The sequence below is a fragment of the Cyprinus carpio genome, chromosome B6, assembly GCF_018340385.1.
Source record: "Cyprinus carpio isolate SPL01 chromosome B6, ASM1834038v1, whole genome shotgun sequence".
Lineage (NCBI taxonomy): Eukaryota > Metazoa > Chordata > Actinopteri > Cypriniformes > Cyprinidae > Cyprinus > Cyprinus carpio.
Window position 1 is genome coordinate 28,186,175 of NC_056602.1, and position 27,078 is coordinate 28,213,252.

At 36.9% G+C, this 27,078-nt stretch overlaps 3 protein-coding genes and 1 pseudogene across 12 annotated transcripts in view; 2 read left to right on the forward strand and 2 right to left on the reverse strand.

Moving 5' to 3' along the window:
* LOC109052156 (phospholipid transfer protein-like) overlaps positions 1 to 3,478 on the forward strand; it is a 12,504-nt gene extending 9,026 nt beyond the window's left edge. For all 3 annotated transcript variants that reach the window (XM_042726655.1, XM_042726657.1, XM_042726656.1), the window contains exons 9-16: positions 645 to 821; positions 899 to 958; positions 1,045 to 1,209; positions 1,299 to 1,366; positions 1,443 to 1,485; positions 1,576 to 1,639; positions 2,287 to 2,363; positions 2,444 to 3,478. In XM_042726655.1, coding sequence (XP_042582589.1) covers positions 645 to 821; positions 899 to 958; positions 1,045 to 1,209; positions 1,299 to 1,366; positions 1,443 to 1,485; positions 1,576 to 1,639; positions 2,287 to 2,363; positions 2,444 to 2,539 — 750 coding nt within the window. In that variant the 3' untranslated portion in view covers positions 2,540 to 3,478. The remainder of the gene's footprint in view (positions 1 to 644; positions 822 to 898; positions 959 to 1,044; positions 1,210 to 1,298; positions 1,367 to 1,442; positions 1,486 to 1,575; positions 1,640 to 2,286; positions 2,364 to 2,443) is intronic.
* A 97-nt stretch (positions 3,479 to 3,575) lies between these two features.
* On the reverse strand, positions 3,576 to 20,518 carry LOC109052138 (annotated as a pseudogene).
* On the forward strand, positions 10,322 to 19,598 carry LOC109052122 (nuclear receptor coactivator 5-like). Of its 4 annotated transcripts, XM_019069586.1 has the most exons (11): positions 10,322 to 10,492; positions 13,115 to 13,375; positions 13,601 to 13,708; positions 14,473 to 14,530; positions 15,692 to 15,904; positions 15,997 to 16,112; positions 16,632 to 16,761; positions 16,847 to 17,046; positions 17,220 to 17,424; positions 18,519 to 18,604; positions 18,689 to 19,598. In XM_019069586.1, the coding sequence occupies exons 2-11, from the start codon at positions 13,213 to 13,215 to the stop codon at positions 19,291 to 19,293; spliced, it is 1,884 nt and encodes a 627-aa protein (XP_018925131.1). In that variant the 5' UTR covers positions 10,322 to 10,492; positions 13,115 to 13,212; the 3' UTR covers positions 19,294 to 19,598. The 4 variants fall into 4 exon arrangements, with proteins under 4 accessions (XP_018925131.1, XP_018925132.1, XP_018925133.1 ...); XM_019069587.1 differs by lacking the exon at positions 13,601 to 13,708; XM_042726654.1 differs by lacking the exon at positions 13,115 to 13,375 and having other exon boundaries at positions 10,335 to 10,492.
* A 234-nt stretch (positions 20,519 to 20,752) lies between the features above and the next one.
* LOC109052155 (solute carrier family 12 member 5-like) overlaps positions 20,753 to 27,078 on the reverse strand; it is a 152,601-nt gene continuing 146,275 nt past the window's right edge. For all 5 annotated transcript variants that reach the window (XM_042726649.1, XM_042726651.1, XM_042726650.1 and 2 more), the window contains one exon: positions 20,753 to 26,600. In XM_042726649.1, coding sequence (XP_042582583.1) covers positions 26,509 to 26,600 — 92 coding nt within the window. In that variant the 3' untranslated portion in view covers positions 20,753 to 26,508. The remainder of the gene's footprint in view (positions 26,601 to 27,078) is intronic.

Here is a 27,078-nt window from a genome sequence, read left to right on the forward strand (position 1 = left end):
AGACTGGAGTAATGATGCTGCAAATTCAGCTTGGATCACATGAATAAATTATATTACATTACATTGCAATTAATTACAGAAGAGTTATTTTAATTTGAAACAATATTATGTTTTTTACTGTACTTTTGATCAAATATATGCAGCCTTGGTGAGTTGCTGCTGTCGAAAACATTTAAAAAATAAAAATAAAAAAATATATAGCCAGTACTATGGTGGATTTAATTACCTGCTACTCCATGGCATATATATATACTGTATATTTAATTAGATGTCAAAATATCTCATAGTGATATTTTTAAGTTTACTTATATTACCTCATATTTTTGTACATATATATATTGATGTAAATCTATAAATTAAATAATGCAAATCTTAACTTTTTAAAAATATATTTTGTGTTCGCCCAAAAATGTATTTTAAGATTGCAAATGTATTTTCTTGCTGCTTGAAGTACATTTTCTGTTAGTCTATATATTTTGGAATTTAAGGGTATAAATGAAATACAGTTTTTAATCTGAAAAAAAAAGGTGCTGTTTACACAATATATTTATCATATATTCTACATATATTTATATACAGTATATAGAATTATGTCAAGTTTTTTTCATATGTTATGTGTTTCTCTCCCTCTCTCGTCTACACAGGGCATGTTTTACAATCTGAAGAATGAGAACGAGGTGCTCGTGAACTACGCTATGAATCCGATAGTGAGAGAGTATGATCGTATGATCTATCTCGCTCTCTCTGAATTCTTCTTTGACAGCGGCCTCTTCTCTTACTTCAAAGGCGGACTGTTCCAAATGCAGATTGCAAACGAAAGAGTAAGACACCATTCAATACACTTCAAGGGCTTGATACACACATAAGACAAAAGCAACTATTGCTCAACTCATTTCAGATGCCGAAGGACTTAGAGATGCTCCTCAGGACCACCTACTTGGGGACAATCATGATGTTGGTGAGCAAAACTAAGATGAATATATAGTATATCGCATAGAAATGTCCTAGCAGCCATCTGTTCTCTGTGTTTGTCTGTCCAATCAGAACCCGGCTCTAATGGAGCATCCTCTGTCGCTGGAGTTAGAGGTCACATCTCCTCCTCGCTCCACTATCAAGACCTCGGGCGCCAATGTGGCTGTCAGCTGTAACGTCAAAGTGTTGGTTCTTCCTCCAGGAAAACCAGCAGTCCAGCTCAGCAGCATGACCATGGTGAGGACTACAGTACACACAATATACACAACCAATAGTTTCAGAATGAAGGGATGTTATAAATGCACCAAATTTCATCTTGTTTTTAGGAAGGCAAATTCAATGCAAAGGTATCAATGAAGGGCAAGCGCTTGGCCATCCATTTAGATCTGAGAAGGTGGATATAATACACAAACATCGAACTGTATTTGACTCATTTTTAACATGATTTTGAACTGAGAATCTGTTTTCAGGTTTAAAATTTACTCCAATCAATCTGCTCTCGAGTCTCTGGCTGTAAGTTTGCATTTCCAGATACAAATATATATATCTGATGTAAAACTAATCAAGAGCAAATTGTCAATGTAATGAATATTTTTCCTTCAGCTTATTCCACTGCAAGGTCCTTTGAAAACGATGCTGCAGATATCTGTGGTGCCTCTCATTAACAGTAAGTGAAACAATATATATATATTTACATTTAACATTTACATTTTGCATTTAGCAGACGCTTTTTATCCAAAGCGACTTACAGTGCATTCAGGCTAACATTTTTTACCTAACATATACATATACATATACATATACATATACATATATATATGTTTTTATATATAGATACTTACAGTTGTTTATTTATGTTTATATTTTTTTACTAACATATATGACGTCTCATGCCCAAGGCTGCATTTACTTGATTTAAAAAATAACAGTAAATTGTGAAATATTATTACAACTTAAAACAAGTGTTTTTTATTTGAATGTGTTAAAATTAAATGTATTCCTGTGATCAAATCTGAATTTTCAGCATCATTACTCCAGTCTTCTGTGTCACATGATCCTTCAGAAATGATTCTAATATGCTGATTTGCTGCTCAAGAAATATATATTTTTTAAATCAATGTTAAAAAAAACAATGTTGTGCTGCTTCATATTTTTTAAATACAACATTTTCAGAGCAGCATTTATTCAAAAATCACATTTAATGTCACATGTTCTTTCTGGAAAAAAATAATAAATTTTTACTGACCCCAACTTTTTGATGAAACATATCTACTAAAATATATTAAAAGAGATCTAAATGTGTTTTCATGTAAGATTACATTAAGCGAGGTGTGCAGATCCCTCTTCCGGACGGGATAGACTTCATTGAAGAGGTGGTGGAGTATCACAATGTAAGTGGCTGGGGAAACTGTTAACACCTTAAGCATATTTTGATATGTTCAGCTATGATTCTCACTCTTTGATTTCACAGGGCTACATCATCGTGGGGGCAAACCTACACTTCAGAACAGGTCTGAGAGAAATAATCGAGAGGAAGCTGTCGGGTGAGACAGACAACTCAATTTAAGACCAGAGAAGAGTCTCTGCACAGATACAAAGTCATGCACACATACTAAAATATAGAGCAATAAAAGGAGGTTTTAAAAGAGAAGTACTAACCTTCCAGCAGAAGCATGATGTTCATTAACTGTACAGAACATCTGATCGTCAAGACCTGCTATCGTTACAGTCAACATGAACTCTATTCTCTGAATACACATTCCTTTATGCTAACATGCAATCCCTATTTTTCTAATTTCCTCCCAATAATTAATGCAATATTATACTGCCAATATAATGAACATTGGCATCGTCTAACAATAATGAGTGCAAATTACCAACCTTGTAGGCAAAGGCTGTTTTCACTATTGCTTTAGCACAAATAGCGCATTTTTTTCTATTTACACTCTGTGCAAACAGCATCTATCACTATTTGCTCTCAGTGTAAATACAGTCAAACTTTTTACACTCAGTGTAAATAGCTGTTGCATGACGATTACACCACTATTAGCAAATAAGTACATATTTACAAAAAGCAGCATTACCGTTTGGATACGTACTGTAGAGATGCTCTTGAGGAGAGCAGACCCCCCACAAACCAATACAGAGTTACATTCAGACATGACTCTGTTCTACTATCAAACACCCACCCAATTAATCAGTGCATTAATATGAAGTACCAAACTACATTTTTTACCCACATTTCAGAAGCCAAATGGGTTGCAAATACAAGTTCACGTTGACTTTAAGGTATTGCACAAGTGTCTGAACCCTGAAAACACATGTACAACTCTTACACTGTGTGCTTAGATGTATAAAACAATGTATTTGTACTTTTAGTTGAATTTTATGATTTTTTGTACAAGTTTTATCGTTTATTGATTGTTTAATATGAGATTGGTTTGCCATCCTCACTTGTGAATGAAATCACTGTACCTCTTAATAAAAATCAGCAAATGTTACCGTTTTTGATCTTAAAACTTGTTTAGTTCATCATTGAAATGATTAAATGGGTTTAAATGCACCGTTTTCTAAAATTAAAAAGATCACAGAAAAACTTAAAATCATAGAAAATTTCTTTAATTAAAAAACAAACTTGGGGGGATAAAAAGGCACAAAAATTATTCCCTTATAAGCACAAAATTGTCAGAGATCATGTACATCACTTTAAAGCACAATCAAACGAGCAACTCCGTGACACCTCAACAAACGTCTAGTTATCACAGTGTGGTATTAATACCTGAAATAATCTGTGCGATGATTAATAAAAGCTACAGTTTAATAGAGAAGACATAAGCTAAAATTGTGCAGTAAACACTCACAGCTGTTCGGATTGAATTTCAGTTCGTAAACACTCAGCATCTCTCGCTACTAAATCGATCATGATCAAAGATCGACAGAGGAATATAGACATCTGTGAATCTCTTAAACTTAAACGCATACGATGAAACATCCTTATGTACAGTCAGCATGACTTTAGTTCACAGGCTGGCAACTAAACTACATAAATACATCATCAGTTTTGAGTGGCGAAGTGACAGAAAACAACATTTTACCAGTGTGACGGAACAAATCCGGATTTAAAAAGAGTTAAAATCCCTGAGTGTGTTCTAGTAAGGTTGTTTGGTGATGAAGCGACTGAACATTGTGAAGGCCGCTATGGGTTTGTCAGTGGGAACCATGTGACCCGAACCCTGTGGAGGACATGAATCACATTAGACGGCAGTCACAGATGCATATATTAGGTAAAACTAGTTTACAATGGAAGTGTATGTAGTTCTTCATTCTAAACCCAGTTAAGCTCAGGAGATGTTTGAAATAATATCATGGCACTGATTTCATTGCAGTCTCACCTTCACTGTGAGGAAAGCGATGTTGGTGAATTCCTTTACGAAGCCGCCGATCTGCTGAGTTTCACCATTGAAATAAATCCAAGGTCTGCGCTGCACCTGCACCTGTTGGAGAAGATGAAGAGAGAAAGGCTTCTTTTAGACCACAAACAATATGGACTGTCTAATACAGTACATAACTGTAAAAAAAATGGCAAGAGCTTCAAAAAAAAAAAAAAAAAAAAAAAAAAAAAAAAAAAAAAAAAAAAGATGAAAATATATAATAGAACATTTGATAACAACAATAAAATATATAATAAACCATGTAATACAAAACACATTTAATGTTGTTATTTCTTCTTTTTTATATTTATTTATTTATTTATTTATTTATGATTTAACACCATGTCTGCAGCAATGGCTATTTAGTATAAAATTGACAAATAATTTTATTTAAAAAATTCTTCTAAATAATTGTAAACAAAAAAAAAAAAAACTACTCAAAAAAAAAAAAAAAAAAAATTAAAAAATAATTTCAATGTTAATTTTTTTATGTCAAATTCTAGAATTATTTCAGGAGAAACCGTTTTAAAAAATGTGAATTAATATATTTTCTGAATAGAAATGTTACCTAGTATAATTTAAAAATGGACTAATAAATATCTATTCAAATATTATATTAAAATATTCTACAAATATTGTATTAAAATAACGCCTCTTAAAATATGATTTTTATTTTTATTATAAAAGTTACATCATATTTTTCTAAATATTATTTGTTATTATTAATTTCTTCATTTATTTAAATACTACTACTACAAACAAACACACAAATAAATACTAAAGTTGAAGTCTTATTGACTGGGGGCCAGGATACACAGATTTTTTATTTAAAAAAAAAAAAAAAAAAAAAAAAAAAAAACAAACACAACCAAGACTAAAAGAAAGTAGGACACACAATATCTGTGGGCAATAACTCACCTGTTGCTGGAGCGACTCCACAAACCATTCGTCTCCTAGGAAGTTGCAGGCCATGTCCACATCTCCATTATATACCAACACACGGTATTTCTGTTGAAAAATAAAAAATTTAATAGAAATCAATAAGAGCTGTAAAATATTTGATTCATAAGTGTTTACATTTCCATCACTCACCAGTGCTCCAAGAAGCTTCAGGTACTGTTTCTTCACATCCATGAACAGCCGCTTATAGTTCAGATTGACTTCAGCACTGCAACAAACAACCAGACAACTGCAAATGAAAATCCTCTAATCACAAAACTCATTTGCATGGTTCAAGTCCACCGAACGCACCTGCAGATGATCCAGTCCAAAGCCTTGGGGGAGATGTGGAGAGCAGACTTCACCAGCGGGTTGTTGAGAAACAGGGTGGACGGAGTGGAGTTGGTACACGGCGGATCCAGCCTCGAAGATTTGAACAGGGAGACCACACTTCGCAATTTCTGATTCAGTGAGAAGATTCATGCGGATTAACCCTCAGAGCGCCACATAAACGCGTTAACACCATGACCAGGCACAAAGCTTTCTTCTGCATAGTTCTTAAAGGGATAGCTCACCCAAAAACAAAAATCCCGTCATCATTTACTCGCCCCCAAACCTGTATGTGTTTCTTTCTAGTGTGGAACATAAAAGACAATATCATCAAGAACCAAGCAGTTGATGTTCCCCATAAAAAAAAAAAAATTCTATGAAGTCAATGGAGACTAGACACTATTTGGTTACCAACATTCTTCAAAACATCTTCTTTGTATTCAGCAGATGATAGAAACTCATCTGGTTTTGAAACAGCTTAAGTGTCAGTAAATGACAATTTTCTGATTAGCGTGAAGAATTTCTTTAGAACGAAAGGGTAGTGAATTTGAACAATGCACAAGGGTTAAAGAGACCATTCACCCAAAAACTGATTTATAGTCCAGGGGTAATCAAGAGACTTGGAGGTGGGGTGTTTAGCTCCAACCCTTATTGAGGAGGTTTTTAGTTGTATGGAAATGAGCACGAGAGCTGCTAAACATGTCCTTTTGTGTTGCACACAACATAAGAAACTCCTACAGGTTTGAAACAACACTAGTGTATTAGTAACGAGCAAGTGGCAATGCTCTTTTTCATTCTGAGTCTATATATAAACTATTTAAAAATGAGACTTTGTATTAGGATTTGTACTCATAAAGTGGTTTATATACCTGTTTCTCTACCTCGTTCTGTTCTTTGGACCATGGATGGTTGAGGAAGTGGTGGCCCAGGTCTCGGATCACAAACTGGCCATTTTCAATGCTGGTGTCAGAAGAACAGAATGACACTGGAACGTCTTCTTATGAACTGATATTAAACTGTTAGATAACTGATCCAAGCTCACCTGACTCTCTGCTGAACACCTCCGGCACAGGGTGCGTACAGGTTATACATGTTGAGTCCTGAATTGTAGACTATATTTTGAACTGCATAGAGCTAAAAATTGATAGAACGATAAGAAAAGATTAGTAAAGAATATATGACATCTTAAGCTATTAGTAGAGCACTGTTTATCTTACAGAAGTCGAGCAGTTCACATCCTGGTTATCGTAGAAGTTACAAGCTCCATCTTTGCAGCAAAAAGTCTGCAGGTCATTCCACAAGCTATGTAAAAAATAAATACACAAATAATATATTTTATTACAATGTATTAATCTTTTTTTTTTTTTTTTTTTTTTTTTTTTTTATACTGTTTGCATGTAACAAAGAGCCCCAAAATGGATTTTACAATTTATACTGTTTGCATGCACAAAGCACTCCAAGATAATCTTAAATAATAGTGACACGTGCCTTCTAATTAGGGGCAAATGTATAAAGTCAAGAGGTAAAATAAATACAGAAATATCACACCTGGTCCCAAGAAGTCCATGATAGTACGCAAAATAGACCAGCGAATTGTCATTTAGCTCATAACTGGACAAGCCATTTCCAACTGCGATTCCCTACAAAACACAAACACACACACGTCATACACTCAGCTGGCTCAGTGTCTGTTTATTATGGGCAACACAGTCAAAATAAAGTCCCTCCGTGTTGCACACAACATAAATTACTGCTGCTGTCCTCCATGACTAGTGAACATTAGTAACGAGGAATGTAAATGCCTCCGTAACTTCTGCCGGTCAGGAAAAACTCTTTTGAAAAATGAGACTTTGGATCAACGAAAAGCAAACAACTGAAAAATTCTTTCAAGGCCAAGTAGTCTGTTTTGGGACCATGGATGGTTCAGGAAGAATATCTGGATTACAAATTGGCCCTTTTTGTGGTGATCAGAAAACAGTTAACACTGGAACGTCTTCTATGAACTGATACAAACGTTAGATAACTGACAAGCACACACTGACTCTACACTGAACACACCGGACAGGGACATACAGGTTATACACACACACCACACACACAGACATATTTTGAACTGCATATTACAGCTAAAAATTGACCACACAGACAGATAAGAAAAACATTACACAAACACACACACATCTTAACACACAACAGAGCACTGTTTATACACACAGAAGACGACAGTTCACACCAGGACACACCACATCACACAGAAACACACAACACCATCACACAGCACACACACACTGCACACACAACACACAAGACATGTAAAACACAAATACACAAACAATATATTTTACACAATGTATTAATACACACACACACACAGACAATTTATACTGTTTGCACACAACACACTCCAAGACAATATACCACGTGCCACACACAGCACCATATATAAACATTACACATATAACAGACATGTTAAACACAGGCACACACAAACAGTCACACACACACAAACACACACAGAAATACACACACAGACCCAACACACACATGATAGTACACCAACAACAGACAGACAGCACACCCACATTTATACACATAACTGGACAACACAACACAACACACACCCTACACAACACACAACACACACACGTCATACACACAGCACTCAGTGTCTGTGTTTACATGGGCAACACAGTCAAAATACACACACACCGACCAGTAAATTAATGCACATCTGTCCTCCATGACGATCTACAGCCAGCGTTGGAATGTAAATGCCTCCGACACAACTAAACGCCAACACACAAAAACACATACACACTGAACACACACACAGACAACATACCACACACACACACACAGACAGTAGTTGTTTGACATACACACACACACAGACCATACACACACACATTTGGTTTTTGACATACACACACAGACATACATATTATCTGTGCTACACAACATACAACAGACACACACACACAACACACACACAGACAACACACACACACACATATATACACATACATACACACACACACATATACATACATACATACACACATACAGACATACATACATACATATTTATTTGTATTTATTTTTTCTTAATATACCTCTGTGTCATTGGTCGTGTACTTCTGGTCATCAGAGTAGGAGAAGCCGACACCTGCTGGTGACTCCAGGTATAAGACATTTGCAATCTGGAAAAACAGCCCATGTTTAGTACAATAAAGCTGGTTTGCTGCAGCCAAGAATAAAAGACCATAAGAGCATGTGACTGGCTTAAGGAAGTGTCATAGTCCAGTTACCGAAACTGCTGTTTTAGGCTGAAAGCTGACCCCTAGACTTCCTCATTTCACACCACAGAAACAACTCAGTTAATGCTGAAGCTCGTGTATAAGCCAAAATCCATACCTTGTTCCAAGCATAAGGATTATATTCTAGAGTTGCACCGTCATCTTGGATCTGTGAATAACCGGAGAGAAGGGATAATGTGCATTATTTAAAGCTTTTGAATATGAATGTGAAACATCAGAACAGTTTTGTTGTTGTTGTTGTAATATCTCACCAGGAAAGGTCCGTGTTCTGTGAGCAAACCATCCAAGGAGCTGCATCCTGGTCCTCCGTTGAGCCACAGAACAACCGGACTACCGGCCGGATCTTTCTGAGACTCAACAAACCTGAACAACAGGAACACAACAGTGTTGGACATTTCCATATGAAAATTTTCAAAACTATTCTTAGGGTCATTTAAATGGAAGTCTATGTTTAAATTTTCAGGAAGTAGGGGCTTACCAGTAGTGAAGGTGTTTGTTATCTGCCACACTGAAGTATCCAGAATAATGCTTGAAGCTGGGCTGTTTAGAAAGTCCAGGCAGATATTTGATCTCATCTGCATTTGGAGCCCCAGAAACCTCCAGCACCCCCAGCAGCAGCAAACACACCAGAGCAAGATGCATCTGAAACACAGCAAAACACCACAGCTACGGACTTAACCTTCTTATAGAAAAGAAAACTCACCAGATAACAATCTGAAGCAAAGAGGGCAGCAAAAACCAAAGGTGTAACCTTTCATTTGACTCAGAGCACTAACCAGGAAACTGGGTTTATCCTGTAATAACCGTGGAAATCTGACGCGTGGACGGACATTAATCACCAAAAGAAAGATTAAAATTATTCACAGTATTGTTGTATTAGTCTTACCTTTCCAGGTGTGGGAAACAAAAACGTTAACCGGCTAGTTAACTGTTTAAGTAGTCCAAAAAAATCATGTGACTTCAACTTTCCCGTGATGAAGACACGTGATGTGTTTCGCCCGCGGTGTCAAAATAAAAGTGCACAGACTTTAAGCTAAAAACAAAGAAAACAACCTATAAATAAATAATTATTTCTATTTTCATGTTCATAGTGAGGCTAGAATTGGAAATACATTATAAAACACTTTTTGTGCTAATTTTGCGAAGGTAATGCAACGATAAATAATAATAATAAAAATTGGTTTACTATTCGTACTTTACTTTTTTAGATACTAAGTACTTCTAAGTGTATTATTTTTATTTTGTATTTGCAAGTCAGCCTAAATGGAAACTAAGTACTTAAAAAAAAAAAAAGAAAGAAAAAAAGACAATTATTTGTACCGGAACCGGAATTGGTACTTTGGAAACAGCGCCATCAACACAGGCTCTAAGCAACTCGTAGTTCCGCACAGGATCACCGCAAGGCTGCGGCAGTTTTGCAAGCGGGACTTTCGTTTTAATTGCTCGCACAAACGGGACGCCACGAGAAAATCGCCGGATAGTGTCCAGGTTCCCATGGTAACGGTAAGACTTTGATCTGACGAAACCTTTCTCAGGAATCGAAATGTCTAGAGTCTGAACTGCATTCATTGTTATAAATGTAAGCTAGCTTGCTAGCTGCCCTGTTAGTCGAAGCATCGATCGTTCTTTTAAAACGTTAAATGTCGCTTTGATCGTAAGAACACAATGTTTGAATCGTTCAACTCGAACAAGAACGCACACGATTGTAAACAACAACAACAAAAAAACGAATTTAAAGCAGCGGAGCATCTAGTTAACGTTACTGTGCGGAGCAACATGGCGCCTGATCTAATTCCACAATAGACAAAGTCTGCGCGGTTTTCCCTACAGCTTTTAAAAGGACGGGATATAAACGATATGCATTTTTTTCTCAAGAGTACGCGGTCTTTGTCGTTAGCGTTAAAATTTGCGCGGTTTCTTTTTTTGCACGGTGTGATTTCGCGTGACGTCACGGTCACAAAATGTCGGGAGGTTTGTTGTGGAGGATTTTATGCGGTCTCTGCCTTTCGAATAATAAACAGTGGAGGAAATATGACAATGCAGTTTGACAGGCAGCGTAACAGATTATTAAAATACAAAATCGCGCGAAATTCTGTCGTAGAAGTTGATCGTTTTGACTATCGTTTCAACAGTGAGACAGTAAGAACGTGTTTTACAAGCCATACTTCTTCACATCCATGTGAAGCATTAATATTAATATGAGTAGTAATCGAGTGCAAAAATTGTGAAAATTATGTGCCATTTTTGTTTTGTATTTTTATTTTTTATTTTTTTTTGTTGTGCATGTTTTTTTTATTATAACATTCTATTATTAAAATAAATTAAATTTGTATTGTATCCTGATTTGAATTGACTTTAGTTTTATAACATTTGAACTCTCACTATCTTTCCTACAAAACTTTACTATATTGGCACACACTTACTGTCTCTAATTTTTCAGAGTACAGAACATAGTATAATATCTTGTAATCTAATAATATAATCTAAAATTAAAGGGTTAGTTCAGCCAAAAATGAAAATTGTCATTAATGACTCACCCTCATGTCGTTCCAAACCCGTAAGACCTCCGTTCATCTTCGGATCACAGTTTAAGATATTTTAGATTTAGTCCGAGAGCTTTCTGTCCCTCCATTGAGAATGTATGTACGGTATACTGTCCACGTCCAGAAAGGTAATAAAAACATCCTCAAAGTAGTCCATGTGACATCAGAGGGTCACTGCAATGTGGTAAACGCGCTCACAACAGACCCAGAAGAGAAGACAATGCTGAATAAAGTCGTTATTTTTGGACCAAAATGTATTTTCGATGCTTCAATAAATTCTAACGGATCGTTATCGTGATGTGATGTCGCATGGACTACTTTGATGATGTTTTTATTACCTTTCTGGACGTTGGACAGGATACCGTACACACATTTTCAATGGAGGGACAGAAAGCTTTTGGACTAAATCTAAAATATCTTAAACTGTGTTCCGAAGATGAACGGAGGTCTTACGGGTTTGGAACGACGTGAGGGTGAGTCATCAATGTCATAATTTTCATTTTTGGCTGAACTAACCCTTTAATGTTTTCACTCTCCGTTGTTGCCAGTTGATATTCTTGAGGTAGAGTCATCTGAAAAAGTGCAAAATCATTTAGGTGCAACGACTAGAGTTCATGGTAAAGTATTGAGCAGCTTTGGAAACTCGGGGTTTGATGATATGTTTTGCAACTTAACCAAAATGTAAGCAGAATGCCAAAGTGGACCACGAAGTCTACAGCATCTGTGAGCTCTTACCGTCCAGCTACTATGACGAGAAAACTGTAAAAAGCGAGCCATGAGACTGTGTGACGATTGCTTTCAGATGTGCGATGTTGTGGAAAATTGGTCTAATGGCAAATATTTGACCCCTTGAGCCATGATGTCCAGTGTCCACTGTGTTTTTGTTGACCTGCTGACTGGTTCAAGCGTCGCCTCTGTGTTGTGTTAGCAAATTGGTAAACTTTGGACAACCTGCAAGAAGTTTTTGGGGAGCATTTTATGTTTATCCCCAAGAGCAAGCCCTATTCAAGATATGATGTTATCTCCAACGACCAGCTCGCATATTTTCCGTTGCGTGCTCTGTGGAAACCGGTTTGTGGTCGGTTCTTCCAACACGTTTTCCTGTCGTCTTCACCCACAGCCTTTCATCAAATACTTGAGAAATGTGGTTCATTTAAAAAGGCAATCGGAGGAGCATGAGATTTGAAGTGCAGCGGCAAAATCCAAGGACTCCTGCGATCAAGGCCTCACTAAGCCAAAAAGTTAATTTATTTGGTGCGAGTGACCGTGAAGTGTTCATACGCCAATTGATCAGGCAGCAAAACACTGCATGTGAATTAAATTCTACTTGTTGTGAAGTTTCTCAAGTTTGTCTTTAAAGTCAACATGAAACCATATTGGCACAGTATTTTAAGAATGAAGTGGGATATTCAATTAGAGAATGCATAGTGTTCAAATCAATCAATCTGCATTCGGATATCAAGACGTTTAAGAAAGTAAATCTGGTTGATTTTGATTTCATGTTGACTTCTGCGGTGTTGCCCAGTCATTTTACCTCTGGAATCTCTCTTTTCTTACATGTCGATGCATCGTCAATTTCAAGACCTTGGGGGAAATATAGCTAATCAGATAGTCTTGTAACTAAAATCAACTGCAAGCGTTCCTTGAAAACGGGCCGTTGAACCTAAAGCTCGTAGAGGCATGTCGCACAGAAGAAGCCGGAGTAGTACGCCACCCTCGTACACCACCAACAGCAATGACCCTCGTGACCTGGAGCGGCGGATTTTTGTCGGAAATTTGCCCACGGCACACATGGCGAAGAAGGACATGGAGGAACTGTTCAGGCCATATGGGAAGATACAGGGTTAGTAGCGTACAAATTCAAAGCCTTTTTAGACGTTTCGGAAAATTTCATAGTGTTCGCTTCAGTTTTAACTTGGTTTAACCCACAGATCTTAAGACTTAGGTCTGAAGGCTTTAGTTGCGATTTGCAAAAAGCTAGGGAAGCTTAGGCCAAAAATCCACCAGAAAGCTTTTTTTTTTTTTTTTTTTTTTTTCGTAAAACGAAAATGATTGTTCCCTTTTCCAGCTTTGTCCCTGTTTCGTGGGTACGGATTTGTGCAGTTTGAGCGAGTGGAGGATGCTGAGGCCGCTAAAGCCGGACATAACGGCCGAATTTATAGAGGTTATAAACTAGGTAAGGTCTGATTTGGTTTTAAACACTGGAGTGATTTGGGGAGTTGTCACATCAAGTTTAAAATTTTAGCTTAAGAGAAATAAATCATTGGACCGACCAGTTAATTGTATTACTGTAATAACTCCAATATGGTGAATCTAATAAAGCCAAACTTTACCTTAAATATGTTCCTTATGCAAACGGCATGTTTAAGTTTCATTTTTTTTCTTCCTCTGTCTTGAGTTTTTGTACATGTAATGGTATAAATCCAAAGGAACGTTTTATGAATGTTATATATTGGTGTCCTATGACTTTTCGAAATGAATTAATATGCAAATTCCATGTTTTCCCATTTCACTTGTTCTTTTTGACTGCTGCAGTTATAATCTTCTTGACTGTATAATTAAAATTATACAATAGTATCTGAATTTTGATGGCGTTTATTGAATTGCTAATGCTATAATTTGTGTTTTTTTTAATACTCTATTTGTCCAAAGCGGCAGTTATTGTTAATGGTTTAATTTGAGAGGTGTTTAATAAGTGTTTAAAGCTGGGAATGTCAAATACTGTCGTACACATGATGCACAGGTTCACAAGATCCTTACTTAATTTTCAACTGCTATTTAATTACATTTTGGAAATGCTTACAATTTAGACACAACTTCTCTATTTTCATCTGATGCAGAATGTCAAATGTTCATCCTCTGAGTAAAAGAAAAACTCGTTTGGCTCTGAAATATTTCCGTCTTTTGTCATATTGAACGTTTGGATTGGTTTATTTGCAGATGTAAATATGGCAGCGGAGAGACGACAGAATAAAGCCAGGTCAAGCCCTCCACGCAGGTAAAGTATCGCTGGGATTTTTGCTAATGAAGACGACCTCTATCGAGAATTTTGGTAAACGTTTTTTTCCCTCCACAATGGAATTCATCGAAAGTTCTAAAATGCATAAATATCGTTGTCGAGTGCGCAGAAATGGTTCGGTCTATATTTCTCGTGGCTCTTCGGTTCTATTCATTTATTGTTTCCTTTTCATCACTTTTAGTTGTCAGACTTGACTCAAATAAAGCTGAAAGGGTCATTGGAGTACGTTTCCCCTTGGTGTGTCTTTGTCTAAACGGTGTGTTACTCAATCTGTTCACTTACTGTGCACGGTTTTTCGAAATCGTCCACCGACAATCGCTGCTTCCTGCTGGAGTCGTCTTCGACACTCCAATTAACACTCACTTCAGAAGTTTGTTTAACATTAAAACGTTACCAAAAAACCAATTATTTCATGTACTCAAGTGGGATGGAAACAATTAAAACTAATAAGCAGTTGATTCAATTGTTGGATGTGTTATTTAGTTTTGGAGGTTGGTGTTTGTCTTTCCATTCAATTCATGGTCACCACCTCAGTTTAAAAGAAAATGAGACTAATTATTTTGCAGTCGTGGAACAGTGCGGTTCATTGCGTTGGTTTATCTTAAAGCGGTTTTAAAATGAAAAACTTATGTTGCTTGCTTTAAAAAATAATAATAATAATAATGCTGCTGACCAATCAGCATTATATATATAAGTAATAAGTGCATTTTTATCCTGAAACCTGCTGTTCATTTTACTTAAAAGTAACTTTTGGAAACTAACAGATGGACCCTGGTTTTCATGGTTACTTCAAAAGATAATGTTCTACATCTTTCCCATGACATTCATTTTTGGAGAGCTATGTTCGGAATTTGCAAAGAGAAATGACGTGAATTTTGCGACCATTAAGATTAATTTTTGGCGCTACCCTCTCATGGTAGCGGGACTCTGAAATGAACTCTGAAAGCACTTAATTGATTTTCTGGTAAACAATAAATTTCCATCTGTCTAGTGTTCTTTGTTTTTACCGTTTCTCTAACATAATGTCTTTTAAGTACTTGATGGTAAAATGCTCTCAGTGAGTTGTCTAATAGAGCTGTTAGTTTTGGGGGTTAAGTATTTAGTTGGCATGTGTTGATTGAGTGCATTTTGTCTGTTCAGGCCAGCCAGCTCTTACGGGGACAGTCGAGAGCCCCGCCCCCGTTCTCGGTCCCCGGTGCATGGGCGAGATTCTCGAGACCACCGTGACAGTCGAGAGATGAGGAGCGATAGCCGTGAGCTGCGTCCCGGTCCACCTCGGGAGCATGACGCTAGAGGGCCACCCGATGAGCGATACAGGGGCTCAGAGAGCAGGGAGAAAGATCCTTCCTACAGGTGCACTCACAATGCAACTGAGCTGTTTTTTTTATAGCTCTTGTTTTCATGTGTTGTAACATCTTCTAAATAACATTACTGTGCTTCCACAGAGATGAAGGGTATGATCGTTATTACCGCGGAGGGGAATATGACTATTATCGGAAGAAAGAGGAGCCGTACCCGGAGCGTTACAGGGAACCCTGGAACGGCAGGAGAGAGTCTGAGGGTTGGTTGAATTGTTTACAACCATAATATAAAGCTGATTTATTTCATAAAGAAAATTCAGCCTATTTTAAAGATCAATCTTTTTTTTTTTTTTTTTTTTTTTGCATTGAGACCAGAGTTCTTATAGTTAATTAAATTCATTAAAAACTTCTGTTACTTGAAATATAACTGAAATAAAAATAAAAAACTTGAAATTTTCACCTAGTTGCAATATTTTAAAACCAAAAATAATAAAAATGACAAAAACAATTACTAAAACTAACTGTAATAGTGAAAACCGATATGAAACTGTAATATCAAGGATTCTAAAATAGCTTTTTCTTCCAAAGTTCTTTTTGTTATCCCCCTGAATTTTATTTTTTTTATTAAGAAAAATTATTCTATTTTTTTCCTATTTAAATAAGCAATAATAAAAGGCATTAGAATAAATACAACTGCACACTTTTTGTTATTTTTGCATTAAGATTGTGAATTTTTTGTGAATGAAAATGAATGTGAGTGTTTGGTTCTGAATTTACAGAGGAGCGGGTGCGTCCCGAAGAGCGTCGGAGAAACGAACTTTACCGGCAATATTATGAAGAGCTGCAGAGGCGCTATGATGCCGAGAGACCAGTGGACTGTTCCGTCATAGTCGTCAACAAGCTGCAAAAGTGAGTCCATGTTCTTGAAGTGATTAAAACATCAGTTGTTTTCTCTGAGAACCTGTTACATTTTCTGCTCCGTGTTTGTGTGCAGGGAATATGCTGAGACGGTGGGCAGGAAGGTTCGGGATCTGGGTATGGTGGTGGATCTCATCTTCCTGAATACAGAAGTGTCATTGACTCAAGCTCTGGAGGATGTGAGTCGGGCTCGGACACCTTTTGCCATCATCATCACCCAGCAACACCAAGTACACCGTTCCTGTACAGTCAACATCCTCTTTGGGACTCCGCAAGGTGTGTGTCCAGTTCACTTGCTCATCAGCTTTAAGCTGGGAAAATCCAATGCAATTAAACACCACAACTACTCAAAGCCAGCCCAGGGTTGATATGAGATTGCAGTACAATATTTCAGCACTATATAAGTTATGATCTACATTTTAGATGACCACAGCATACTCTTGTTGCAGAGCACAGGAACATGCCCATGCAGGATGCCATGGTGCTGGTGGCCCACAACTTTGACTCCTTTAAAGTTGAGCACCGTGCTAAAGAAAGGGACGAGCTCGCGAGGAAGGCGGCCAAGATGGCAGATGAGGTGTTGATGAGGGAACCTGACAGAGAGGGTCACCCTGCCTCCGTTCTGACCCACATCACGCTGCTGTCCGAGGGCAGGTAGGTCAACAAATACTAGCATTCAAAAGTTCGGGGTCTGTGAGATTTTCTGCTTTTATTTGATCATAAATACATTCAAATGTTTAAATATTATTACGATTTAAAAGTGTACATTTTCACGATTTAAAAGATACATTTTCAGCATCATACTGGGTTTAGTTCACACAGAGATGCAGCCCTCAGGAATGTTTTAAAAAAAAAAGCGCAGCACAGAATGCCTCCTCGCCAATGTTGCCATCAAATAAAATAGTTGCCATGCCAACCATAGATATACAGTAGTCAACATTTGAAGTGGATCAAAGCCTTTCATCACAGTTGTCCTAAAACCAAAACAATATCTGTTCTTGTCTTAGGACAACTTTGATGAACTTTTTTTGATCCACTTCAAAGGTTGATTACTGCATATGTAGATGCCTGATTAGTGATAGTAGTTATACGCATGTATATCTTTGAGTATTCATTGATTATACTGGTGAATGACATCAAGTTGACCGTTCCAGAATGGTGGACGTGTCAACCTATCTGGAGCAGTTAATTGTGGCATCTATACATATCTATGATGCCAAATTCCTACTGTAAACAAATGCTTGCTTGCCCCGCCTCTGAGGTCTTCTGATTGGTCCACTGTTTTGGAACTGATATTGATGAGCGGCGCGGCATGTAAAAGTTGAAATTCTTTAACTTGCAACTTCTGTAACGGTCATACACATCCATCTAGTGTGTGTTTAGACAACAATGGAAAAGTAACACATTGGAATGGAAAACACATTCTGTATAAACAGACCCTTACACCAGTCATCAGTTGTCATAAATAAACATTATAAACAAAGCCTTGCTGCATAAAAATAAAAACATAAAAAAAAAAAGACTTATTTTTTTGTAATATGTTTCTGTGATTACTTAATAGCTGAAAAAACATTTTTTTTAAAGGTGTTCACTTAAGATTACGTGCCATTTGTTTGAATTTCTGTTAATTCAAATATGGATTTTTTTTATTATTTTTTTTTGCTGCATTATTGAAATTGGCATTGAAACTCAGGACATTTTACTGGTGTTAAGTGTCAAATATAATGGATCATCTTTGCATGTCTCAGGTTTATGACTCCAGAAGAGTTGGCCAGACTAATTGACTATTTGAGAGACAAACGAGATCGTCTTGTCCGAGGCACAACTGACACAGGTAACTCCACAAGGCATTTTGAACTCAATGTTGCATTACGCTTTACACCTCAAGCCTCACCCTTCACTGTTTTATTTTCTCTAGTTGCACACCCTCCACCAGTGACCCACGAGCCCTCTCAGCCCACACAGCCTCTATCTGCTCCAGCTCAGCCCGCATACACCAGCCTGTCCCTTCATTCCACCCACTTGACCCCTGCGTCCGGCCCCTCCGCCACCAACCAACAGCAGGAGCTCCAGGCTAAGATTCTCAGCATCTTCAACAGCGGCAGCGGCACGTCTTCAGTGTCCAGCCCCGCTCCGGTGCCCCAAATGCAGGGTTACTCTTCCGGCCTTGGCCCTCAGACTGCCGGACTCCAGTCTTCTCACGTTGCCCAGGCTGGCACCGGCATGCCTAAAATCGCTGCCGTCCAGCCGCAGAGCAGCATGATGAACCCTCGGCCTGCCCTGAGGCCTCCTGGAGCTCGTATGGCCGGGCCGACAGGCGCTCCAAGACCGGCAGTCACCACAGGCACTGGCATCAACTTTGACAACCCCAGCGTGCAGAAAGCCTTGGATACGCTCATCCAGAGCGGACCCATTAACCACTTGGTGAATATGGGATCTGTGGGTCAAGGGACCCGGTCAGCGCAGGGAATGGGTCAACACATGGATCCATCGCCCATGTCCCATTATTCCCGCCATTACTGAAATGAATAGATCTGATACGAATCAAGAAGTCGGCATTGCTCTGAATTATCATAAATTATTATTTTTGCTCCTGTGTAGTTTGTGATAAGAAAAAAAAACGAGTTTTCTGTGAAGTCATAGTTTTCTGGTTTTACGGTTTATTTTATTTTTTACTCATCTAATGTGTTAGACGAAACCTTTACAGAGCATGATTGATTGTTTAATGCATCAATAAAGGAGAGAATTTCTGTTGTTTTATATGGAATTGGTGCATTGTATATACCAGCCAACTTCTGACTTAATAAATTCATTTTTAGATAAAGACATCTTTGGCTCTCTTGAATTTGTTTCTCCAGAATAGTTGTGTCCTACCTATTCAGGCTGAAATAAACAGATTTTCCCCCAATTTGCAGTCTGGATGCAAAGTTGTGGAAAGTCAAAGCCAGTCTAGAGATTTTGGGCAGTAGAAGGTGACATCTCACGGAAAGTTATGTAGTGTATGATGGGCACAGATTGTTTTTTTTTTAAGCTTCAGACTATGAATTTTAGACAGGTTTGATATTTTGAACTGACTTTAATTTGTCATGCGTCTACTGCATTCTTAAAATAAAGCTTTTTTGGCATTGATGGTTCCATGATGAACTTTTAACCCACTCGTCTGTAATTTCAGAACCAACCACTTAGCAAACCCCACCACTGGAAAATTATGCAAACTTTCTCTGCACTCTTAAAAATAAAGGTTCTTAATTGACATTGATAGTTCCATAAAGAACCTTTAACATCCATGGAATCTTTCAACTCCAGAAAAGGTTCTTTATAGTGGACAAAGGTCCTTAAGATGATTAAAATGTTCTTCACACTAAGCAAAAAAAAAAAAAAAAAAAAATGGTTAACTGTTACTGAAAGGTGCTTTGAGAAACCAATAATGGTAACCATTAAGGTAACTGAAAACTGGCATTAAAACACTTATTACTAGAATGTGAATCTGTTTAAACAAATATAAACAGTATTTCACAGAGGAAGTATTTCTCAACACTTACCGTCTCTGTTCCAAAATCCAGCCGCAAATGCTCTTTAGGAAGGCCAGAGGACTTCTGTGAACACTTTTCTGAGACATCTTGAATCAATTGACTGCACCAATAAACAAAGAAATACTTCAAAAGAATGGACTTTGAGAAATCTTTCAGATTCCCCAACATGAAAGGGAACTGGGTTCAAGATTACTAGTCAACAGTGAGGTTTACTCATTAGTCTAGACGTTTGTTTCCATATTTTCAGCAGTTCCAGTGTTTGGCTGACAGTTTTCACAGTAAAAGTAATTAAATCACAGCCAGTTCAAGTCATGGAGTCTCTACTAATGAGCTGATGATATTATTCAGGTGTGAACTATAAATGGCATCCAAAATGTGGTGTGCTGAAGAATCTCAGGATGAGGATTTTGAGCCTTTGAAAACCTGCTTGGAATAAAGACTCGATCATATAATCCGTAATAAAATGGTATTCGTTTATTGCATTTTGTGCTGACAAATCTATAAAATGGAATGGGAGTTTTGCAGAAGCCATAGAGATAAAGCATTTGAAATGTAAGATAAAACTGCATTATTTTCTTTATGTACCATGAAACACAATAGATAATACTCATTATTTATCTTTTTTAAAATATTCAACTTACACTGACACAAAAAATAAACACCTCAACACTAACTAATTCTGTATTATTTACAGCACCCACATCCGCCCTTGCCTGTGGTCCCAGATATGCTGTGTGTACGTCACTGTACGCACACACACACACACACACACTGAAAAACTGAAAAACATACAGGGACACACGACATGGCAATATGACCATAAAACCCTGAAACGCACAAGAAAAGAAAAAGAAAATCACCTTTTCTCCACTACATTCCCTTTCAAATGTTCCTACAAAATGTTTTCATTTCAAATGAATCAAAACAAGCCCGAGGGATTCACTCATTTTCCATGTAAAACTTATGTTCTGATCTAGAATTAACTGCACTATCGTTTGCAAACCGTGAAATCAGTGAATTGCCCAAAGCGAGCTTTTCAATAAATCACATTTTTGCCTTTCAGAGAAGCAAAGCCAAGACAAAATGGGATTTTGTTTGTACATTTTCCTTATAGTCATCTCGGATTGTTTTCTTCAGCCATATCCAACTTGCAGTTATGCTGTTATAAAGCATTAATCCATGCAATCTGCTTTTCTAATCAAATTAGTAGGGATTAAAAAAAAATAAAAAAAATAAAAAAAACCCATTTAATTGGACACATGCATTTTCAGGCAGTCACATTATATGTGAGCAACACTGACATTTCATATTTAAGTGAATATTTTTAGTCCTTTCAGCTTAATTTGAGTGTTTGAAATTGGCCCTAGAATTAAAAATTAGATTTGTAATAATATAAATAATGATAAAAAAAAGTTAAAATATAGCTGCCAAATTGTGTATTTAAGGCATGTGAACAAACTGCTGTAAATTATTTTACTGTTTAACAAAAAAACCCCTCAAGTTTCTTTTTAATTCATTCAGAATGACAGTTTGCAATAGACTAAACACATACCCAGGTTAACATAAATAACTTTGGTAATCAGTTCTTCTTTAAATATATTAACTCAGTGATAACTGTAGTAAAAGCAAAATGGTCTTTGTCTTGGCTATAAACTACAACAGACCCCTTTAACCAATCAATATCCATTCACACTAAGATAGTTGATCTAAAGAAACCATTGTGCACAACAAGAACACCAAACATCTGGTAAAAATAACACATTTACAATTAAATAACTGAAATAAACTTGCGTGAACGTAATACTGTATATCACAAAACATTTAAATATTTATATTTATATATATTTATAAATCAGCTTGTTCAGGATAATGTGCATGCGTTGAACAGGACAACGGACCCAGGTCCTGGCTCTATTTCAACTGCTTCAGATGGATTTGATTCAGATTTCAACATTTGGAGTTTCACAGAGCTTCACATGTTCATTGTTCACATGCATGAAGAGCTGTACTGATTTTTATTTATTTATTATTTTTTTTTACCAAAGTTACTGGAATGTCAAGAAAAGGTGTCCTCAGAGGTAAATGTCATGGGAGTAAACTCTCAAAAATAAAGGTTTGACAGTCTAATGCCTTTTTAAACTATATTCAGGTGCTTAAAAAAACCTAGAAACCAAAACCGATCTGATCTGAAGAACCTGTAGACAACATCAAGAACTTTTTCATACAGCGAGAACCTAAAATGCAGCGAGCAACCTTCAATTTCCGAGAGTGTAGGATTGATAAAATGAAGTGAGATTCCCATTTTTTTTTTTTTTTGGAAAACATCCAATGGCGTGGGTCAGAACCAAGTTATTCAGAGCCCTTTTTTTTAGTTTCCGAGATGTATCGAACGCCTCGTTATTCCTTGGCGAAAGAATACACAATTAATTTTTTTGCTACACACAAGCCAGGTATTCATCGTGAGATACTGAAGAAAAGAAAAAGATTGTGAATGTGTCCACTGTCAGTTTGAATAGAGCCAAGCCCAGCAGTGGAAGCGCTTGTTTATAGTCTTTTTATACGGTGATCACATCGAAACAGTGCTTGTAGGTTCGGAATGACGTAGGGAGTGAAAAGTAGGAGGAATGGAGATGTTACCACATCAACTCAGTGATTCGTATTAGAAATATATCTTCTTTTTCTTTTTTCTTTTTTACATCTACGTATACTCTTTTCCTCATTAATTACAAGAAATGCTAGAAATTCATGCCAAATACACAGCAAACACACATTTTTTGTTTTCTTTTACAGCATAATAAAATCAATCTTCAGGTAGTATTTTAACGCAGCAAACAAAACTGTCCGGTCTGCGTTAACTTCATCGAACGGCTGATGCAGTACACACTCTCGCCACTAGAGGCATCAGCGCTGAAATGGATCTGGCATGCTCATGATTCTGGCAACTCAATCGTCACTGTCACCATGGACGTAAATAACGTTAACTCGTATAAAGTGCATTTCTATCTCAGCCACCATAGAACAGATGTGACGCACACTCTAGCATACGAAACGCGCCGATGAACTCTACGAGAAGCAGACTTGTGTGCGAACTAGCAACTAAAATTCCACCATACGTACCATTTCCCATGGAAATCAATATTGCACATTACCGTTGAAAACCAAACATTTAGTTTTTTTGTTGTGTACTAAAGCATCCTATCAAACACATCAGGGAACAACGACCCTGTAGCTACAGTGTCCCGAAAGCGATATTATGTACAAAACCCAAAACAACAACACACAGTATCCCGCTAATCTAAGTTTACACGTAAGAACATTTTGCCGTTGAGTCGCGACAACAATTTGAAAAAGCTGCCTTGACATTTTTTCCAGGAACTGCTCTTTTCACGTTACGAAAATCTAATTTTTCCAACACACACCATGCAGACGAAGTGTATCGTAAGTGGTTTGTTAAAAACATCGTCGAGTGAACGAATTGTCGAAACGTCATCAGAGGCTCAGTCTACGCAGGCAGTATTATGTTAAAAAACTACGTCGCGTTTTGACGCACGTTTTGCGTTTTGTTCAGATTAAGTGATCGTTGTCGTCACTTTAAGTTATCAATTTTAACAGAAAATAAACTAAATTAAACATGATAAAATTTATTACATAAGGCTGATGTTGTTTTCGATGCAAACGCCAGAAATGATATGCAATCTTAGCGTCAGCCCCTCCCCTCGTAAATATAACTTTAAATATTTAATCTTTCGCTTTATGTACACGCACAATCCATATCTATTCATACACTAGCAGCAGCATTCATCTTATGAGAGGTTTTCCCAAGTTTAAACATAAAATAATCTGTAATATCTTCATAAACTACTGTATATACTTTCTTACCAGTGAGATTGAAGTTATATTTATTTATTTATATATATTTATCTATATATTTGTGTTTTTATATATATATATTTGTATTTATATTATATATATATATATATATGTATATGCAGTTGTTGGTATTTCTGCTAAAAAAAAGTCTGTATAAAATATCCCATATCTCTACAAAAATAAATAATGCAATGAATATATGATTTCCCAATTTCACGTAGCCTACATTATGCTCTCAAAAATAGCCTACACTTTCTGATCTACTTTTCTATGATCAAAACATAATTTTTCAAACAATCTTGGGTTGATTCTGCATCTGAAATCTCCTTTTGTGATTTGGCTAATGCGTTACAGTCGTGCTGCATAGAGTTCAGATTTCCATAATGATTTATAACAACTCAATCTAATGTTGCATTCACGTCACGTCAGAATTACTGTAATTACCTAACGACAACCGAGAGTCTATTCTGAGCTGTTTATGGACCCAGAAATGATTAGTGGATGCCATATCCATATGTTGATAACGACAGCAATCTACTTTTTTAAAATCACACCCATTCACTTCTTGCAACAGCACAGTAACACAAAGTCACATCTCAAAGAAAGCGTGCAAGTTAAACTGTAGCTTAAACCGTTGAAGCAGCTGCTATTTCCGGTGCTTTTATATAAAGTCGAGCAATTAAATAATTCCAAATTTGATATGAAGTTAAAGAAATCAAGTTTCAAAGTCAGAAACTGAGGTGAGTGCAGCATTTGCGTTTAAAGTGACATTGTTATCAATATTAGTTTCTATTGACAATTCACATTTTCTATCACATGGCATGAGTGAAATCGAAGTTTGGCAATACAATCAGATACCATAATGCTCTATATATAGCTCTGTGACATTTCTGGTGTAATATAATATAGATTTTGTCTATGATATAGCTAATTCATACAGATTTGTCTGTAAAAGCAACAAACATAGAAGTTTTCTTTATAGCAAAATGGGAAAAAAGAAAGAAATGGGCAACTTCTATTTGCTCAAGGATGCAACTCGCTCATTCACTCATGCAATAACACACACACACATTCATTTAATGAATCCACAGACTCAGTAAATCATTTGTTACACAGTGGCTGTCAGTGCAGGTTGAGTGCTTGTTGGGGAGGGGAGGTTTGGTACCGTAGTACACTTCAAGCCGCCATAGTGAAGCCTTTAGCCACCCAAAACACCCGGACCCTGTAAGACAACAGCGTTTCTTCACCAGAATCCTCTGTAATTTCACAATTAAAATACTACACTGATATTTAATAATGCCTTATACACTATTTACACTACTTCGGAGTGGCTGAGTACTTTTTTTTTCAAGCTTGTTCTTTCACTAATTACAGTGTCGGTTGCACCGATAGACTCTCACTCGCTTCTTTGCTGTCAAACAGCAAGTCGCACACCCTGCCAGCCTTGTTTTTTGGCACATATTGTGACTGTATTTGGCAGGGGGATAGCTAGGAACGAATAAAAACATGGAGGAGGATGATGAGACAAAACAAACACACACACACAACAGATCTCTGTGCAGAGGAACCCGCTTAAAGTCAATGTGAAATGCCGTTTGCAAACCATTTTGCTTCCGTAATGCAAGCATTCAGAAAGATAGGCAAAAACTGCACACGAGATTTGATTGGGTGTTGAAAAATAAGAGTTGAGCTATTTTCATATTTTGATTAAACTACATTTTTTCTTCTGAATAACATGCACCGATTGTTGATGAAAGTAAATAGGTTTAAGTTTCATTTCACGTTGACTTTAAACGACACATTTCAAATTAGAGTATTAACTCAATATTAATTCACATTTGACCGATCTGCAGACCGAAAGGATCGAGTTCAAACCATGAAAATCTTTTCCCGAGGTTGTCAGTCTTTACCAGAGCAGAAGTATTTCACAGCATCTCTGGTGTAGTTTTGAACGCCGATTCCTTGAGTTTGCACATTCTTTTTTGGATCCTCTTCCTCAAAACAAATAAATAAAAAATAAAAAATCAAGCCCAACCCACCCGCTTCTCCTGATTGGGTGAGAGTGGTGATTGACAGATGATGTAGGAAAAGCATTGAACAAATACTCACTGACATCAACAGTGCACTTCATTGAACAGTAAAGTGTGGATCACGTCCATCATGAACGAGAGTAACGCCAAGAGCGATGTTTGGCCAGTGAGAGCTTGGCAGACATGTAGAATGGCATTTTTTGTCTGACAAATGAAGCTGGTTGATTGAAGGGAATTCTGGGATATTGCTTGGGCCACACTGGGGAAGGAGGGAAAAATGGGGTGGGATGACGTCGACTAGTTTCTTAAGAGTAGATGGTGATGACCTCACGACCGCCACCACGCACAAGGAGGACCCGGTTGAGACCTTCGGTTAAAACCTCCATGAATTCCATGTCTGATTGATAGAGTCAAGCAAATGAGAGCTGTAAAAGATATGAAACAGACATACAGACGTGTACTACTCACACTACTTTCGCAGTATGTACTATATGATGAACAGTATGTAAAAACTTAGGTGCCATACATGCCAAGGCTGCATTTATTTGATCAAAAATACAGTAAAAAGAGTACTATTGTGAAATATTACAATTTCAAATAGCTGGTTTCTGTAAAATGTAATTAAGTACTCTGAGTCAAATCTGAATTTTCAGCATCATTACTCCAGTTTTCAGTGTCGCATGCTACTTCAGAAATCATGCTGTTTTTGTTACATGTTATTAGTGTTGAAAACATTGTGCCGCTTAACATTTCTGTGGAAACTGGGATAGATTTTTATTTTCAGGATTCTTTGTTTTATTTTAAGTTGATTGTGATTGAATTTATTTTAAATGGAAAAGCTTTTTATTATTATTAGTGTTTTTTGTATCATTTTT

Bases quoted from the DNA above. Each gene is read 5' to 3' on its own strand.
- LOC109052122 (XM_019069586.1), top strand. From the start codon at position 13,213: ATGTCGCACAGAAGAAGCCGGAGTAGTACGCCACCCTCGTACACCACC. The intron at 15,905-15,996 runs GTGCACTCACAA...GTGCTTCCACAG, and splicing joins GAGAAAGATCCTTCCTACAG to AGATGAAGGGTATGATCGTT. The intron at 17,425-18,518 runs GTAGGTCAACAA...TGCATGTCTCAG, and splicing joins ACGCTGCTGTCCGAGGGCAG to GTTTATGACTCCAGAAGAGT.